Consider the following 19,633-nt stretch of genomic DNA (forward strand, 5'->3'; position numbering starts at 1 on the left):
GGAACTCCCTCCCACTGGAGTCCAGACTGGCGCCACCTTTGCTGTCCTCCCACAAGCAAACAAAGACCTTTATCTTCATGCAAACTTTCCTTCAATGATTGGCTGCCTCTGTGGGATTTTTTAATGGATGGTTGCCCCTCATGGCTTAGAAGGTGTTTTTGGTGTTACTTTTGTTTACCATTTCTTGGAGTAGTATTTGTTTGACCCTTTTTTAGTATTCGTATACTTACTGTTCCTAGCTTTAAATATTGCCTTTTAATGACATATGCCACTGTGGGTCATTTTTAAGGAGAAAAGTGAGGAATGAATGAATGAATGAATGAATGAATGAATGAATGAATGAATGAATGAATGAATGAATGAATGGCATTGGGAACTATTGTTAGGTTGCTCATGTGGAGGTGGCTGACCTATGAACTTTGGGTTAAAGGAAGAAGGACAGGTGATAGACCTAAAGTAATCTTCGTTGTGCTGCACAGACCAGTAGAGATTCGTGCCAGGCTTCCCCCAGTTCCAAGGTTCATCCTCTACCTGGTGGATTTCCTTATTTGGCTCTTACAAATACAGAATTGTTAGATAGCTCAGTGGTTTAGGCATCCAGCTGCAGAGCCAGAGGTTGGGAGCTCAATTCCCCCACTGTGCCTCCTTGACGAATGCTGGACACGATGATCCCTTCCAGCTCTGCAGTTCTAGGATTAATGCATCAACCCTATTGCCTCCACCTGAAATGTTCTGAATTGTTTTCTAGGGAGGGAGCTTCCGTCTTGGTTCATGGAACAGAAGGCACCGATTCAACGCTACAGGTGACCTCTCTGGCTCAGATTATCCTGGATCCCCGATGCAGAACCATACGTGGCTTTGAAGCTTTGATCGAGAGGGAGTGGCTGCAGGTAAGATCTGCCTGCGTCCGTTCTTGGCCCAGGGCTTGGGCAGAATCTGCTTCTTTTGAGCCTGTTCCCTCCCAAGGATTCGCAAAGATTAAATTTCCATCTGGTGTCACTCCTAAAAATCCGCATTTAGATTAAATGGGTCTTGGATTTGTGCAGGAGAACTTGCACCAGACAGAGAGTTCCCCACTGCCAACTCCTTCAAAGAAAAGATGTTTGGAATAAACTGGGCCATTGTAATCTAGGGTAGATTGATTATGAATCAATGGGGAGCTTCAGTGTGTCCATGGATTAGTTTTGTCCATCCTCCGTACCCCATAGGTGTCATCTTTTCAGCCAAAAATGAGATCTCTTGCCATTGTTTCCCTTGTGATCATTCTTTATTTATTTTATTTCAAGGGTCTTGGAATTGTCGTACATCCCAAGCTAAATATGTGCCAACCGTGTGATGTGTGAGCTACAAAGAAGCCAATGCTATTTTAGGTTGCATTAATAGAAGTATCATTTCCAAATCCTGCAAGGTGCTAGTCCCCCTCTATTCAGCACTGCTTAGGCCTCCCCTTGAGTATTGCACCCAGTTCTGAACACCACACTTCAGGAAGAGTGCTAACTAATTGGAATAAGTTCAGAGGAGGGCGACAAGGATGATCCAGGGGCTGGAAACCAATCCTTATGAGGAAAGGCTGAAAGAGCTGGGCATGTATAGCCTTGAGAAAAGAAGACCAAGGGGAAATAGGATAGTACTTTTCAAATATTTGAAAAGCTGTCTTACAGAGCGTTCAGCCAGGAAAGAAAACCCAGGAAGCTCCCACCAGCCTCCTCGACCAGGTCTAAGGTTTTTGAATCACATAGCCGACACTTCATAAGAGTTCGTAGCTGCTTGGAGGTGATTCCTGGATTTCTGTTACTATGGACCTGCGAGGGAATGGACTTAGCCCGGTGGCTCTGCTTATTTTCAAGCTTCTGCTGCTGGGTTAAGGTTGCTTTCACCCTCATGGCATAGTGACCGAAACAGTTTTGCCCATTAATGTTCTACATTTGTAAAGAGTCCCTCTCTCTCTGCCTTTAAAAATTCAGCAGTACTTTGTAGCCATTGTGTTCTAAATGCGGCAATAATCTCCCCTGTGTTTGCTCAGCGCTTTTTGTGCTGGGCTGTACCCCCTTGAGTGCCTTCATTCACACCCTGATGGGATGTGACATGGCCTAGCAAACGGATCAGCAGCTGGAAACGGGGCACGTCCTCGGGCACTAGCCCTCTGTTACAGGCCGCCCAAAAATACTGTCATAGCTTGTAGCTTAGCATTAAGATCCCTGGGCGAGACACGTCCGTGGGTGAACGTTTGAACTTTTTTAAAAATCTGTCAAGACACGGAAGGTGGGGAAGTGCAAGGGGGGACGACACTCTGGGTGTTCCCAGCAGGTGGTCCACTTCGGAGGCCGTGCCTCCTTGTGGACGGCCTGGAGACCCCGCAGTCGAGCAGCGGCCTGTGGAAGAGGGGATCAGGAGTGCCCGCCCGGTGGGAACAGGGAGAAAGGACGAGGAACACCTGAAGGGTGGGGAGAATGGTGGACGCCAGGGTTAAAAGGGGGAGGAAGGAGAGGAGGAGAGGGATAGCTCGTCGCCATTGTCCTGCAGCATCCCAGCATAAGAAGGATGTTTTGGATCAGAGAGGGTCTTATTAAGAACTGCCTTCTTCTTTCTCTGCCTTTGTTTCCTTCCAGCCAGATGTTTAGGTTGCCTTCTTCCTGATGCTCATCCTTCCACCACTTTGGATCCTGCTTTTTATTCTGGCTAACAGGACGTTTTCCCTCTGGACGTTTTCCCTTCTCCCGTTTCAGGCCGGCCACCCGTTTCAGCAGCGCTGCGCCCAGTCGGCATATTCAAACAGCAAGCAGAAGTGGGAGGCGCCCGTCTTCTTGCTGTTCCTGGACTGCGTCTGGCAGATCCTGCGCCAGTTCCCCTGCTCCTTCGAGTTCAACCCGCAGTTCCTCATCCTGCTCTTCGAACACGCCTACGCCTCCCAGTTTGGCACTTTCCTGGGCAACAATGAAAGCGAAAGGTAGGGGGCGGTGTTCTGTTCCCAACTCTCGGAGACAGCCAGGTCGTCACACCTGGTTGCAGCCCCTAGCTGGAGCCTCCCCTCCCCCTGCGTCGTAATTGACGCCAACCCCTCTCGGCTTTTTAAGGGGCTTTTGCCCTTTGATCTTTGAAAGGAGTTGAGAGAAAAGTTGCTCTCTTTTTTGACTGGAAGTCCTGGAATTCCCTAGGAATCTTGCAGAAGAATTCCGGGAATTGCAAGTCTCAAAAGGTAAAAACAAAGTGAAAAGAAAAAAGTCAAAAGCGTGGTAGACTCACTTTTATACAGTGGTGCCCCTCATAGCGACAGTAATCCGTTCTGGATAAATTGTCGCTATCTGGAAACGTCGCTATACAGAAATAAAAACTTTAATGCGTTCCTGTGGGGGATAAACTCACCGCTAAGCGGGAATCCTCCATAGGGCCGCCATTTTCGCCGCCTCGGTAAGCGAGGAATCGGCGCGAAAACGCTGCGACCGGCCATTTTGTTGATCCGGCAGCCATTTTGGAACTGCTGATCAGCTGTTTCTAAAACATCGCAATGCGAAGATTGGTAAGCGTTTCACTTACCGATCATCGCAATGCAATGTTTTGCCTATTTAAACATCGCATCGTCGTTAAACGGGGCGCTTGTTATGCAAGGCACCACTGTATTTTGTTTTTAACGTGAACTTTCGTGGACACGTCCACCTCATCAGGCGTACAAGAGAGGTCTGATGAAGTGGGAGTTTTCCATGAAAGCTCACATTAAAAAAAATAGAAAAATTAGTCTTTAAGGTGCCCACCACATTTTGGGCTGTTTACTTTTTATTTTGGTTGTGTTGCCGCCTATAATGCCAGCACAGACTTAACAGGGCTACCCCTTCGACAAGCCTCAGTAGGTCATTTCCCAAGCTCTTGTCTTTTGCAGCTGCTGCAGCAGCCCAAATTCCTTCTAACTGGAGCTGAAGATGGTTGAATCTGGGATTTTTCTGCATGCAGATGAGGAATCCCAGCATTGAGCTTGTGAGCCTGTTGCTGGCGTGGCCCGTTCTTTCTCCACATGTAGGGCCTCAATGTTATGCTGTCGCTCTGCAGGGTGAGAGCTGCATTGTACAGGCCAGGAGAAAAGAAGGGGTGCAGTATTAACCTCTTGCTTCTCTTGGCGTTCACTCCCGGGTTTCAGGACTCTCTATCAAGGGAGACGAGGCCGACCCCCTCGCTCCCTGCTATCTTTCCACCGACAGGTAATACTGTGGCGCCTCGTGCTCACGACCCGAGGTTCAGTCCCAGGTAGCTGGCGCAAGGTTGACTCAGCCTTCCATCCTTCCGAGCTTGGTGAAATGAATACCCAGCTCACCGCAGGGGCAATGTTTAGCCTGCGTGATTAACTTGTAAACCGCCCAGAGAGTACTTTGAGTGCTGTGGGGCAGTAGATGGGCTTTTGTGTTCTCGAAGGCTTTCACGGCCACTCAGCTATCCCGCACACAACGCTGGAACACAGACAGAGTTCTAACTCCTGTCCTCTGAAGATGCCGGCCACAGAGACTGGCGAAACATTAGGAAGGAAAACCTCTGGCCCAAAGAAACAATTACAACCATTTTGTGCTTTTCTTCCAACAGGCCTTGTGCAGCTGGCTTCGTTTCCTGCAGAAGCGGCCTTTAACAGGGCGGGTTCTTTATTTTGGTTAATTAACTGGATTCATTTACCTTGACTGGGAAAGCCCAGCTGACGGTCCTTGGTTTCGAATACCTCTTGGCCCATCTGTACCACAAAAGCAGTGGGCAACATCTGGTCCGCAGGTTGCTTGCCACCCCATGAGCACTTGTGCAATAACCTTTTGGCTCTCCAGCCCCACCGATGACTCCATATAACACTTTGGGTTTTTTCAACATTTTCTTCAGAAATCCCTTTGTCCCTTCTGGTTGCAGGGATTTAGCAGAAAGTAGAAGGATCAGGGGTTCTCTAACTGACTGCTCGAAAAGACTTATGCAGAGCACTGCTGGTTAGATGGCTGGCTACGGGATGCTGGCAATCTCTTCGTGTTGCTGTTTACATGGATTGTTATGCATGACTGCTTTGACTGGGTTTTTGGTACTACAGTGGACCCTTGACTTACAGACGGCTTGACTTACAGACTTTTTGAGTTACAGACTTCTCTGGCCGCAAAATTTAGGTTTGACTTGCAGACTGAGATTTGACTTAGAGACCAGAAAAAAACCAAAATGGAACAAAAACAGCCTGTTACGGGATTAATCGTTTTTCAGTGCAGTTAAGTTCTCAAGTCAAGGCCCCACTGTACTTGTGTTTTCCATTTTTGGGTTTTCCATTTCTCAGAGTGGCACTGTTTCTCTGCCCCCCTCCGCCCCTTTTTAAATATCTGTATACTTATTGCTCTTAGCTTTAATATTTATTGCCTTTTCATGATGTAAACCACTGTTGTCAAACTCGCTATTTTCAGCTTTGAAATATTATCTTTCAATATTGTAAGCTACCTCAGGCCCTTTTCAAGGAGAAAGGCGGGATATTCATTCATTCATTCATTCATTCATTCATTCATTCATTCATTCATTCATTCATTCATTTGATTTATATCCCACCCATCTGGTAAATTCTATCACTCTGGGCAGGATAAAAAAATATTGTAAATAATAAATAAATGAACCAATGGCCATCCAAAAAAGGTAATTTTTCTCAGGCTCTGGTACAGAGGGGGAAAACCTTTCCCCATCAGAGTGACTGTGGATTTGCACCAAAAACAAAACCTAGCCGGGGGTGGGGGGTGGGGAGAGGTATAAAGAGAGAGGATTCTTTGGTGCTTCCAAAAATCCTCAAGAGACCCCGTGATCAAGAGAGCCAATGACTTTGCTGTTTCCCCCCCCCCCCCAAATCCCTGTGCTGATGGCCCATCTCTCCTCCAGGTGTAAGCTCAAGCTGCCGCAAAAGACAATGTCCCTTTGGTCTTGGGTGAATCGTCCCGAAGAGCTCAGCCGGTTGAAGAACCCTCTCTTTGAGGCCAACAGCCTCGTCATCTGGCCGTCCGTGGCACCTCAGAGCCTGCAGCTCTGGGAAGGTAGGTTCGACCCTGGTTGCTCCTGGGGAGGGGGGGGGGCAAAGCATTCTCTGGTCTGGTGCCTTTCCCACTTGAAGGCAGTAGTGAGCAGTGGTTCCTGACAGCTTAGAGGTATCTGCAGTGGCAAAAACTCTGTGGAAGCAGTGCTGAAATATTCTCACAATGTACTACAACTGGAAAGGGACGTGGTGGCGCTGTGGGTTAAACCGCAGAAGCCTGTGCTGCAGGGTCAGAAGACAAAGCAGTCGTAAGATCGAATCCACGTGATGGAGTGAGCTCCCGTCGCTTGTCCCAGCTCCCACCAACCTAGCGGTTTGAAAGCATGCAAATGTAAGTAGATCAATAGGGACCACCTCGGTGGGAAGGTAACGGCGTTCCGTGTCTAAGTCGCACTGGCCATGTGACCACGGAAGATTGTCTTCGGACAAAAACGCTGGCTCTATGGCTTGGAAACGGGGATGAGCACCGCCCTCTAGAGTCGAACATGACTGGACAAAAATTGTCAAGGGGAACCTTTACCTTTACCTTTACTACAACTTCTCCTGGATACAGTGATTCATTAGGATGTGGGTGGAAATGCCAATATTGTTCGACACAGTGATAAATTCAGTGGATAGCATATAGTTATTCATAACACATACATGTCTTCATAATATTCTAAAGTGGCTTATTCCAACTTAAACAGTCTTAACAAGGCACTAGAATGTACCTCGCTTAAGCACCAACACATTCCAACAGTCTGTTAACGAGCTTCGGGCTTCTGCATGTCTCACGTCGACTGCCTGCTTTGTTAGTCTTTTTCCAGGCAGATTTTGGTGCTTATCTTTTCCACTGGAACCCCGTATTCTTAATTCTGAATGCACTTCCACTATGGCTCCCACAAAAACTTACATCAAATAAAGGGTGTAACAGCTCTCTCTCTCTCTCTCTGGGTTGTTTGATAAATGGAGGGGAAATCACAACATGACAATCCTGTTTTTTTCATTCCATTGGGAACACAGCATCAGTTGTGGGGGGAAGTTGAAGTTAAGGCATTCTTTTCAGCCAATATCGTCACTTGAGGGAGGAAGCCATGAAACCCATACCTGTACAGAACCCACCTCGCCCCCGGGAAGTGTAAGATGTAGTTCATCTTATCGAAAGGGATGCATCTTGGCAGCTCATCTTGTTCCTTCTGTTAACCAGATGAGGTTACATTCTGAATCTGCATGTCCATTTGCTCCCTTCCTTTCTCAGTGCTGTGGCCAGTCATTGCCTAGGGCAGTGGTCCCCAACCCTGGGCCTCCAGATGTTCTTGGACTTCAGTTCCCAGAAATCCTGGCTAGCCGAAGGGGTGGTGAAGGCTTCTGGGAGTTGTAGTTCAAGAACATCTGGAGGCCCAAGGTTGAGGACCACTGGCCTAGGGTACTTATTTGCACTTCTTAGCATCATAGAATCATGAAGTTGGAAGGGACCTATAAGGTCATCGAGTCCAACATCTTGCTCAGTGCTGGACTACAAATCAAAGGATATCTGCCAGGTGATTGTCTAAATTTCCCTTGAATGCCTCTGGCCTCCCAAGGTCGTGGGTTCCAGTGTTGTACTGCTCTAGCAGTTAAGAAGTTTTTTCTGATCTTTAGCCTAAATCTGTCTTCCTGTAACTTGAGCCCATTGTTGAGTGTCCTTCACTCTGGGATGATCAAGAACACATCCTGCCCCTCCTCTGTAGGTCAGCCTTTCAAATACAGTGGCACCTCGCTAGACAGTTGCCCCGCATGATAGTTTTTTCACTAGACATTGACTTTTTGCGATCGCTATAGCGATTCGCAAGACAGTGATTCCTTTGGGGGAATTTCGCTGGACGATGTTTGGTCCCTGCTTCGCAACCGATTTTCGCTAGACAACAATTTTGACAGCTCCCTCCGTGCTCGCAAAATGGGTGTTTTCATGATCTAAGCTTTGCAAGACAGCTATTTAAACAGCTGATCGGCGGTTCGCAAAGCGGCTTTCCTATGGCTGATCTTCGCTAGACAACGACGATTCTTCCCCATTGGAACGCATTAAACAGATTTCAATGCATTCCAATAGGGAAATGCTTTTCTCTAGACAATGATTTCACTAAACAGTGATTTCACTGGAACGGATTATCATCGTCTAGCGAGGCACCACTGTATTGGAAAAATGCTCTCCTCTGTCTCCTCCGTCTTTTCCCAAGGCTAAACAGGCCCAGTACTTTCAGTCTTTCCTCCTAGGGCTTGGTGTCCAGCCCCCATCCCCCCCAAATCATCTCCCTGCCCCATCAGTCTTGCTCTCATCTTTTCTTTTCTTCTAAGTTTGGAAGCCATTATTTTAAATTAAATTCCGGATGTTTTGGCGTTACTGATATAATCAGTCCTAGTGGTGAGAAAGCATGGAAGCAGCAGTCCCAAAAAAAATCTCAAACTCCCCCCCCCCCCCGTTTGAAACTCCTTCTGTGGCTCTCAGAGAAACCCTGCACATCCAGCTAGCTAAATAAAATTTCTTTCAGATGTAGAGAAAGGGGGGCTGAGAGCTTAATAAGTACGGAACACCTTTTGTGACCTCAGATGGTGGGTTTGTTCCATCGACTCTTTCCTTTCTCGCACCAGGGGTTTTCCTCCGTTGGAACCGGTCCTCCAAATTTCTGGACGAGTCCTATGAAGAGATGATCAACATCATCAAGTACAACAGGGAACTTCAAGTGAAAGTTAACCTGCTGAGGCGGCAGCTGGCAGAGCTGGAGGCTGACGACGGCATGCCGGATGACGGAATGGCGGAAAGCCCTTGAGATCTGGCACGGTTCTGGAGGCTCAGGATGTTCCTTCCCTGCTGGGCAAGTTGCCTCTACCCCACCGAGCACTAAACACAAACACACACACACACAGACACGACCTGCATGCGCTCAAGCTCCTCTTTGTTTTGGTGCAATCAAGTTGAGCGTTTCTGGGGCTCTTGGCTTCACAGTTCGTCACGTGGCACTATAATCAGCTTTCTTTGTTTATTGTTTACAGGAGCAGCCCCGTTTAATTTATTTAAGCAGTCTGCCCGCCTCCGGCAGTTTCTGCATTGCTAATAAACGATGTGTACAGTTCTGTTTGGCCTTGGCCATAGCGCTTGACTACTACTGAGTCCTCCTTTGTAAATTACAAATTTGCCTTTGGTGAGAAAGACTACATTCTGGACTTGGCAGATGTTTCTGATTCATCCAAATTGACCTTTTCTGGATTTGGCTACTCTCCCCACAACACAGCTCTTCTTTTTGCTTCCCTATGGGTTGGACGATATGCGTTGGCTTTATTTTGGGCCTTTGGTCCCAAGTCAAAGTAGCATCATCCCACGCATCTCATTCAGTGCTGCAGAAGGTGGCCCACCAGGGTAGAAGGTGTCCCTTAAAAAGGTTTTGGTTTTTCCACCACACTTGGCACTCAACCGCACAGCCAGGATTGAGCCATCCTGAGCTCTTCTTGGGTTGCACGCCCAGATGGGCTCGGAACAGAGCAGGAAGTTTTACTAGGCTGCATGGTGGAATACCACGCGTTGCAGAGTTGGGATATTTGTTGGTTTTGAACACTGCCCATGGAAAACGACTAAGGTGTGGTAGCTCTTACTTCGATGGGAACATCTGAAGATGTGACCCTCTCACCTGTAATCAGCACTGGTAGAGTGTCAGGAGGGCAACATCCTGTGCCTTCTGATTTACACGTTGGAATAGTTGTGGGGACCAAGCGGGACCTGTATGGAAGTTTTCTGTTAATGCGCACTGTGGAGAACCCTCGCCAAAACAGTGGGTCCTGTCTTCTGGACTGGAGTGCCCTAAGAGTTGCATAGATGGATTGGAATCCTGTTGGTTAGGGTAGCAAGTTGCAACTAGAGCAGGAATCGAGGATTGGGAGAATCGGCTCCTACCACAGAGTCAACGGGCCTGTTCTAGTTGTGACTGCCTATGCTAAGCAACAGGATTTCACCCGTTGTGTGTTGGGCAGAAAGGAAGTTAGAGATTGACCGGCGATAGCAGGTGGCTTATATAGCACTATACTCCCTCCCCCCAAAACACTATGAAACCGGAATAGACTTAGGTCTGCCCAGCCTAAATAGACCGTGGGCAATAGAACACTAACATGACTTTTATCACAGTCTTCTATGCTGGGCCAGAGAATTCTAATCTCGGCTGCATATGGTCTGCTAAGGCCTTGGCAAATATATCTTAGTTTTGTTGACTGTCTTGGGCTTTTGTCTGCTAGGGTACATTTCCTGGTGAGGTCTACATTGTGGTCCTTAGCTGGGCCTAGAAATTGCTCTCTCCTCACTGACCAGTTGGAAAGGAACCCTCCTTAGGAAGCGACTGGGTATCTCTCAAGCTGTTTGTGCGTGCACGCGTGCACCCTCATGTAACACTTGAACTTGGAAAAGTTACATTTTTGGACCAAGGCTTTAAGAATCCTATGATCAACGCTGGCTGGAGGATTCCCGAAGCTGTCGTCCAGAATGTTCACAGGCACTGGAAGCCTATCTGTGCCTCCACATTCTATGGAGACAGGCAACAAATGTTTGATGTGTGTCTCACATCTGTGGCTTGTTGTGTAACCTGGGAATAATGCGCCAGAGCCTTCGGGAAGATATTATTGTATGCTTAGCCTGAGTATTGTGATTTTTTTTTAATTGCAACCCTTATGACTGGAAATCTTTGCAATTAAGATGCTCTACTGCTCTGTGCTCCAATATTTTGGTAGCAGGAGTCTGTGTTTATCTGGTCTATTTACGCAGTGTCTTCTCTTTTATCTATTTTGCACCAAAATCTTGAAAGGCTTTTGAAAAGAGAAGCCATTTCCGGTGATTGCTGGACTTTGTTTCACTTCCTCTAGATTCCCTCTCTCTGCTCCATACCCAAATATCAGCCAGGGCTGGCAACTTCCGTTTCAGAGGCTCTATAAATCCATCCTGGGCTTTATCCCGGACTTTAAGAGAGTTGGTGGCCAGGCCAAACCTATTTTGGGGGTAGCTTTCAGCACCTCGGAGAGCTCCTGGAAAGGACAGACTACTAAAACGTGGCACAAATTCCCAGCACCTCCCAAATAGGAATCCCAGGCTCACCACCGCTGGCGAAAATGGTAAGGGATTTTCCTCTGGATCCCTACTGAGCCATTTCCGTTTTGACCCAGTCCCAACCCAATCGACAAGCTTGTTTCACTCGCAGAAGCAGGAGGCCCAAAAGGTTTTGTCTGCTGGGCAAAATGAGGGTGCCGTGCCATCACATCAGATCAGTGGAAAGATCGTCCGCAGCTTTCTGGCCACAAAGATTTCCTTTTCATGTTGCAGCACAGAGGAGAGGTTCAAACAGGAATGGCCGTTCTGGGCAGCGGGCCTCTTACGGCAAAGGAGGAATGTTTTATGGCAGCCTCCGTTGTCTCTTTGGTTGCTGTTACTCATGGGATTCCAGGGTAGAGAAGGTTTTTCTGATCTCTAGAAATTCCTGGAATACTGGGAGTTAACTGGACCAAGAAGAGGTCATGTCTAGTTGTCTCTCTGACTTGCGGATCTCCTTGCCCTTGCTCCTTGAGAAATCCATGGGCTTCCCTTAAGGAGTTGTATTCAGAATGAGGATCTTGCGTGACGGCTGGTACGACAGATTTTTTTTGTCCAGCCACTTGTTGATGCCATGTTGTGGGGTTAGAAATGCCAAGTGCTCGCCCAGGTGCCCGCCAATACTTGGTTGGGTTACTCGTCGGCCCTTTTCTGTACTTGCCACCAAACAAAACATACAGACAGACAGACCCAAGTTCTTTGATTGGGACAGAGGGCCAGAAAGAGAGGCCAGCGTTTTCTTCAGATCCTTTCTTGCTCCGTAGCTCCATCTATCTGCCTGGCCTTTGGGCATTCTTCTTGACAAGAGAAGCCAGGTCACTTGCTCTGCCCGACTGGCAGACGGATTCACGGACGCTTGGCCCCGCTGTTTTGGCTTTGATGGCCATCTTCTGCTTTGGAAGCTCCTTACCTTTCTTGGAATCTGTGGCATCAAACAGGGGTTTCCGTCCCGTGACATGAACCCAAAGTGTTAGGGATTTGCTGGCATCTTCTTAGGCTTTCCAAGGGAAAGAGTGCAAAATTTCAGCATGAGGGGCCTGACTGGAGAAAGGCCAGTCTTTTTTTAAAGAAAAAAGCACCATCTATACCCATCAGACTTTACTCAAAGAGCTTGGAAAAGTAACTTTCTCAGACAACAGTTCCCAGAACCCAGTAGCCAGATGGGTTGAGGATTCTGGGCTCTGTAGTCCAAAAAGAAACTTCTCCAAGATATACCTTGGCTCCGCCACTAACTAATCAGGCCATGTTCCACGGTATTAGACTCTCTCTCTCCATCCATGTTTATCGTGCTTTGAATTTTCTTTAGTCATGACAGAATTTGTGTGTAGTCTTCAACTTAATTGTTCGTTAACTCGCCAGTGCTGGCTCTTAGGGTTCATGATCTTGATTGCACTGATTTTTTTTTATTTTTATTGTTTTGGTGCTTTTTAAAGATGCATGTTTTGTTAAAAGGAGGTTTGGGGCTACACTATTTATGGTGCAGGGTTTATTTATTATTTGCACATCATTGGGGAATGTCGTCTATGGAACTGTTGACCTGATTGATTTTAGCTTTGAGAGCTGCCTTTGGCGTTCCCCAAAAAGTTTACCCATGCCTTTCTACACTACATAGAATTCTGGGTAATAAAATTCTAGGCAGCTGTTGGGAATTCTGCCCCATCATTTCCTAGAGGCTACACGGAATTAAAACTCCCAGCAACTGGAAGGCTTTATCATTCAACCCATTGTAGCCTCATGAGCCCTTGTCCTAAGTTACATTATTCCCCCAGGCTACATGGCTTCTAGATCCAGATCTTTCTTAGCCGTGCTAGGATTGTGTGCTTTGTTAAGGCTGCTTCCTTTTGGAAAGAGAGAGCTATCTCCCATCAAATTTTAGCGGCAAAGTCTCGTCAACGTTGTTACAGTAGATTGCCCTAAGCTTGGGTTATTGCCTTGTTTCTTATCTCTTTCCCCCTTTGTTCTCTCAGACACCAACTCTTGCACTTATTTCTGAGGGATGCAGATGAGTTGCGGATTTGCTGAGTCTCCTACTCTACATTGTCTTCTGAAGCTTTGGTTGACAGGGCAGTCAAGTGTAAATGTTCATGTCCAACAGAACATCTCATGCGTCCCCTGTCTCTTTAGGACTCAGGAGATTGGAGGAAATGGGGCTGCCTACCGTCATGGATGGGTGCCAAATCCTTACTGTGTTTACTGGTATGCTCGTTGGCCCAGTTTCCCCTCTGTAGAATCTGCCTCCATCCAACAATAGTTTTGGAAGCTAGCCTTTAAGAAGGCTTCGCTAGCTTGGGTTTTGAAAGGCGAAGTCTTTCAGGAGGTTCCTTGTTCGTTTCTTGGATCCATGAGCAAGGGATCCTTATTCCACAATAAGGTGGTTGGCTGAGTTTTCGGAGTCTCATTCTCAACAGATTTATCCGACCTTTCACGAGACCTCCTCGCCATTCAGGTCCTTCGTACAAAATTATCTTGCGCTGTAATTTTGGCTCACGCTGCACGGCCAAGACGCTGTATGTCGTGTCCGTTCCTGTTCATGGAGCTGGTACTAGAGGTGGGGCATTTAGGTCCCATGTGAGGTAGAACACGGCAAGCAAATAGCTTGCCAGTTGTGTTTTGCATATTTTGAAGGTTAGAATAATGGGAGGGGAAAGCAGGAGCACTCATCTTAGCCTGGATGGCCAGAACTTAGGACCAGGTGACCATGGAAAGGTAAGCCCCTTTTTTAGTTTGTCCACTCCATCTTTAGCTGGAAGCGGCCCCATGGATGGGTGTCTTGAAACACCAGTACAGCACTGTCAGTATTTTCTGTAATCCTTCTTCAACTCTTAAGAACGCGAAGCCTTTTAATTAATCTCCTTAACTGCTAGGGCTGTGGTTCGTAACCTTGGCTCTCCAGACAACTCCCAGAAATCCTGGCCGGCACAGCTAGTGGCGAAGGCTTCTGGGAGGTTTTAGTCCAAGAACATCTGGGGACCTAAGGTTGGGAACCACTATGCTAGGGAGTTGTAGAGAGAGCAGATTTGATTGCAATTCTGGTGAAACTTCTTGGCCCGGAGGCCATGAGTTTGCAGAAATTACTTCTTGGGCTGCAGTTCCATCCAGAGCATTCTTACCTGGAGAAGTAACTTTTCCAGACTCCACTGTTGCAGATGCCACCAACTGAAGATAAGTGTGTATCTCAGTTCCAAGGGGTTAGCTCCCCAAATCTTCTTGAGGAAGAATGTAGAAAGCTTGTAGTTGACTTGCCAAAGAAAGTCCCATGGTAGAATGTCTTTCGCTTCCCTGCTGGAACATTGAGCCTGATTGTATGCATCTCATTCCCCGTCCCAAGCACTCCGGGGTGCCTTGTGCTAGCAGGGCTTGGACACCTGGATTTAGTAACCCTACACCTTGGCAGCATATAGACTATCCCCCCCCCCCCGCCCAACCCCTATAAGTTATCTCCATAATTTACCAGGAGTAACATGGGTTTACATGTTACAGCCAATAGAAAAATGGATGGTGCATCTTTTAGGGAGAACTGCTGTTTGATTGTATTTGGGGGGGGAGCGGGGTTTGAACATTTCTTGAATGTGGCACTCTGTTTTTAAGTGCACTGCTGTCTGTATTATCTTCCTCTCCGATATTTAACTGGCATATTGATGTCTTGACCTTTTCCTAAGAAGAACCGCTGCAACCTCTTGGTGTTTTTCTTTCCGAAGTGGGGAAATTCTGACTATGTTAGCAAATCCCTTTGTGTAGCCGAGCAGCACCCTTCATAGTGTACTGTGTGTGGCACACCGTTACCTGTTAATTATTGCAAACCAAGTGTTAACCAAACCGCCACCCTAATTCAAGACCTGCTCTTGTTTTGGAGTTTCGTTTTCAAAATCAGCCATTCGGGGAGAATTGGGGGAAAACGTTGTGTGCTACCATGTTGGAGAATGTTTGCCATTTTCTGTACCGGAACCCTGAATAGCGCTACACCGCCTGTGTTGGAGAGGTTAATAAAAGTAAGAAGGAAAAAAAAAGGAGGCTTGACATTCATTCATCTGTTTTAGAAATACTGCAGTGGGGGGGGAATAAATGTAAACTTTGCTTTTAGATTTGCAGGTGTAGCATAAATGATATCAATTAAAAACTTTTAAAGACTTCTGCATTCGTTTGACTATTAATTTTTCTTTGCAATCTTTCCAGACTTTTAAAAAACCTTTTAAAAGAAATTCTGGAGACTAGTAGTACTTATTTAAGGGGAACTGACACTTCTGTGAGTGGCCCTTTGTATCTGATCAGACAATCACACTGAGCTGAAAGTGGACAAAAAGTGATGTCATGGGTACTGGAACAAATGTAAACCATCCCCACTGGCATCATCATCATCATCATCATCATCATCATCATCATCATCATAAAAGACAATTCCCAACTCAAATAAGAAAGATTCGACCATTGCCTTCCCTGCATTACATCATGTGGTCACCAGGATTTAATTCAAATTCATCTATGCTCAATTCAATGCAGATTGTGGGATAAATGGCCAATGTAGTCACCCTCCCAGTTGGACTTGGCTGGGATAAACTAGTATTTGGGGTTTCCTTTCCCAAAGGCATTCCTGCCAGTGACCAGTCCGACCGTTAGTTAGGAAAGTGTGGATTCCTAGATTTGCTATTTGTCCGGAGATAAGATTTAGAGGTGATAAGTATCTTCAAATAATTGAAGGGCAGTCTCCTAGAAGGTGGAGTGAGCCTGTTTTTTGCTGCTATTCGAACTAATAGGTTCGAGTTATAAGGGAGGAGACAGTGACTAAACATTAGGGTGAACTTCTTGATTGTAAGAGCAGTCTGACAATGGAACAGATTCCCTGTAAGGGGATGGAATCTTCTTTGCAGGAGGCTTTAAAACACAGGTGGCTCGTTGTAACTGTGAATTACCTGTTTCAGCTGGAGGTTGGTCTAGATGATCTTTATGATCCCTTCCAACTCTCAAATACTATTGATTCTTCATTTATCTGATACAAGAAAAGGTGACGGGATAGAGATGGGCACCGACTGCTATCTTATCAGTTTGTTTAGCGGCCCAATAAGTGTTTGGTGCTTCAGAGCCCCGCCTCCTCCAGTGGGTGCCCACTCAGAGGCAATGCCCAGAGGAGGTGAGGTAGGGAAGCTGGGCCTCTGATTGGGCATCTGCTTGAGGAGGTGGGGCTTTAAAGCCCCACCTCCTCGAGCCCTTTGGCCACTAAATGAACTGGCATGAACTGCTGGAACAAACCACCGTTTTATTTCCCTAACTAAAGCAGGGAAAGGAACTTTCCAACAACAGTAAAGACATTGTTGAACTGAGTATCTGCTGCAGAACTTAATTACAACCTTGTCTTTTGTTTGCTGTCTTTCCCCCCCCCCCAAAAAAAAGCCTCATTACGCTAATTACACAGAAGTAGCAATGTAACAGCAGAAATAACCAGTCTGGGGAGATAGCTCCTTAATGACTAAACAAGTGGTTGTGGGATCAACAATGCTTTACATTTACAAACACTCACTCAAAGGCGGGCAAAGGGAGGGGACGATGTTATTGGAAAGTGGGGGCCAAAAATGCAAGATTAAAAGAGAGAAAGAGATGCATTGGGCAAACAGTGCAAACTACAAAATCCACTCGGAAGAGTAAAAGATCATCTTGGAAGTGGAGATAGTTCATCAAGCCCTATTTTTCATAGAAACAGAATCATTGAATTAGGAAGTGGCCTATAACAGTGGTCCTCAACGTTGGGCCTCCAGATGTTCTTGGACTACAACTCCCCGAAGTCTTCACCACCACCTCTGCTGGCCAGGATTTCTGGGAGTTGAAGTCCAAGAACACCTGGAGGCCCAAGGTTGGAGACCACTGGCCTATAAGACCATCGGGGCCAACAGCCTGCTCAAGGCAGGAATCCAAATCAAGGCAGATCTGACGGAGGGTTGTCCCATTTTCTCTTGAAGGCCTCCAGTGTTGGAACCCTCACCACCTCCGTAAGTCATGGGTTCCATCATCATACTGCTCTAACCATTTAGGCTCTAAGGATACACTGGGCAAAAGGTATGTTGACAAGTGGACTGGAGTGGATAAAATTTTAAAATCCCATTTTCAATTTTAAGATCCTATGCATTCAAAAGAAGGGTTTCTACAAAGCACAAGCCACACTCAAAGTCCTCCTCAGCCGAAGTCTGATACTAGTATCAAATGACCATCATCAGCTTCACAACAAGAGTCCATTTTTTAAACACTTCCTTTGAAGGCTGGTGCTTTCTATAGCCTTCTTACAGAGCATCCTAGGAAAAAAATGAAATCCATTATTTCCCCAACTACTTTGCTTGCCAAGTACGTGGCATTTTTAAATCCAGTTTTTTATGGCTTAAGGTGTTCTTGACACTGCACACGTTAGGTCTGGTTGTTACCATTTCACATGTCTCCGTTCCGCTCCCAAGGAAGACGGTGTTCCCAGGACCGTAGGCCAACCAAGAAATCCCACAGTTCAATAGGATGAAGCCGTGACAAAGTGGGATCAGATCAATCTTAGGTGTAAAGCAAATCATGGTTCTTGGCATCTTCCACCTGCGAAGATCTGCAGGTGGACCAACCAGCAATGATCGTTCGTTCGTTTAGTCGTGTCCAACTCTTCATGACCCCATGGACCAGAGCACGCCAGGCCCTCCTATCTTCTACTGCCTCCCGAAGTTGGGTCAGATTCATGTTGGTTGCTTCGGTGACACTGTCCGACCATCTCATCCTCGGTCGTCCCCTTCTCCTCTTGCCTTCACACTTTCCCACCACCAGAGTAGAAGAATTGGTTAGACTATGGACTTTTAGAGGTGGGGGGGCAAGTATGAAAGGGTCTGGCGCAGGGTGACCCTTCTCTGAGCTTGTCCCGACACCCCAAGTTGTATGAAGAATGCCTGAGGCCCCATGAGGCATCCCATTTCTGGAGGGCTCACCCTTTTGAACGCTGTCCTTTTTGTGCCACCCAGAGAACTGACAGCTTAGATGTTTTACTCCAGGATTTCTTCTCCTCAAAGAAAGAGGTGTCATCAATACAATTAAAGAATCATCCCTTCACGAATCTGTTTTCCCCCATCCTGGAAACATGTCACCTAAAGGGGTCTCGATATGCTTGAGGATGAGAAAGCAAATGAATAAAGTGATCCTAGAATCATGGAGTTGGAAGGGGCTTCTAAGGTCATGGAGTCCAACCCCCCCCCCCCCCCCCCGCTCAAGGCAAGAATCCAAGTCCGAGCAGATCAGACAGAGGGCTGGGTTTTTTTTTTTATTATTTTATTTTTATACATTACACATACATACAAAACAAACAAATACATATAAGCCAGGAGGTATTTCACATTCAGTCTTATCCATTATATGACTCTGACTAGATCAAAAGCTGCATTATTGCCCTACTCCCATACTAAACCATACTATATCCATATGTATCTATGCGTATTATATTTCACATCAATATTTCAAATATGTAGTTCGATATCTAACATTCTAAATTTATAGTAATTATTATAGATTCTTTCTCCTGCATTTAATCTTTCCAATTATATATCAAAGTATCTTACTTTACACTCATCAAAAATCATCATTTCCAAAATTGCTTAGATATATTAATCACGTGTATATGTGTGTGTGTGTGTGTCTCAATCCATAATTTCTATTTTAAAATACCATCTATAAAATCTCATCCTAAATTTATAGTAATTAATTATTATAGATTCTTTCTCCTGCATTTTATCTATCCAGTTATATATCAGAGTATCATACTTTACAATCATTAAAAATCCACATTTCTAAAGACAAAAAGATATATATATGTCTAACCTTATCTACGTAAGGCAGAGGGTTGTTGGGTGTTCTCTTGAACTCCTCCAGGGTTACGCGTCATAACTCCAAGTAAGTATTCAGGTTTTCGGGGGCAAGATTAAGACCTGTATCCCTCAAATTGGGAGGGGCCCCTGTCGCTTGTTGCTTGATGAAAGCTACTATCCCCTCCCCCACAATTCTTCTGGCTGATTTATGGTAATTTTCATTTTCGGTGTGTTTGCTTGACCCTTGGCTCCGACACACCAACGTTTGATTTCCCAAAATGGAATGAACTGTTTCTCAGTCTTCCTTTGCACTTTGAAATGCTGGAACACCATGTTCCAGGTGAGGCCAGTCTGCAAACTGGCCTTCTGAGAACAAGATGCTAATCTATCGATTAATCTTCTGGGGGAACAAAAAAAAAACCTCCTTCTGCGTCATGGAAATATAGAAAATTCTATCTAGTGTAGCATTATATATAGATTGAACTGCAAAGACTCATGTGGCAGCTCAAAAACTAATTTGGCATTAGCTGTAGCTTTGCACAAACAGTATTAGCTGTAGGCCACTATGGATCAAGTAAAATGTGCTAGTCTTGTGGGGTGGGGAGGGGGATTTGGACATAAAAGGGTGCTGGTTATGGAAAACTGGCACCCCCGTAAGTGCCCTGTTGCTTCCTCTTTCCACACCTTGAACTAGGAAGCTGGGAAAGCCGGCTGGGAGATGCAGCA

The 19,633-nt window shown here is 46.1% G+C and overlaps 1 protein-coding gene across 1 annotated transcript in view; it reads left to right on the forward strand.

Moving 5' to 3' along the window:
• Positions 1-10,809, forward strand: part of MTMR9 (myotubularin related protein 9) — a 35,545-nt gene extending 24,736 nt beyond the window's left edge. Inside the window, exons 8-11 of the mRNA XM_072986682.2 lie at positions 749-890; positions 2,727-2,947; positions 5,866-6,017; positions 8,624-10,809. Coding sequence (XP_072842783.1) covers positions 749-890; positions 2,727-2,947; positions 5,866-6,017; positions 8,624-8,802 — 694 coding nt within the window. The 3' untranslated portion in view covers positions 8,803-10,809. The remainder of the gene's footprint in view (positions 1-748; positions 891-2,726; positions 2,948-5,865; positions 6,018-8,623) is intronic.
• The last annotated feature ends 8,824 nt before the right edge of the window (positions 10,810-19,633 follow it).

The sequence above is a fragment of the Pogona vitticeps genome, chromosome 1, assembly GCF_051106095.1.
Source record: "Pogona vitticeps strain Pit_001003342236 chromosome 1, PviZW2.1, whole genome shotgun sequence".
Taxonomy (NCBI): domain Eukaryota; kingdom Metazoa; phylum Chordata; class Lepidosauria; order Squamata; family Agamidae; genus Pogona; species Pogona vitticeps.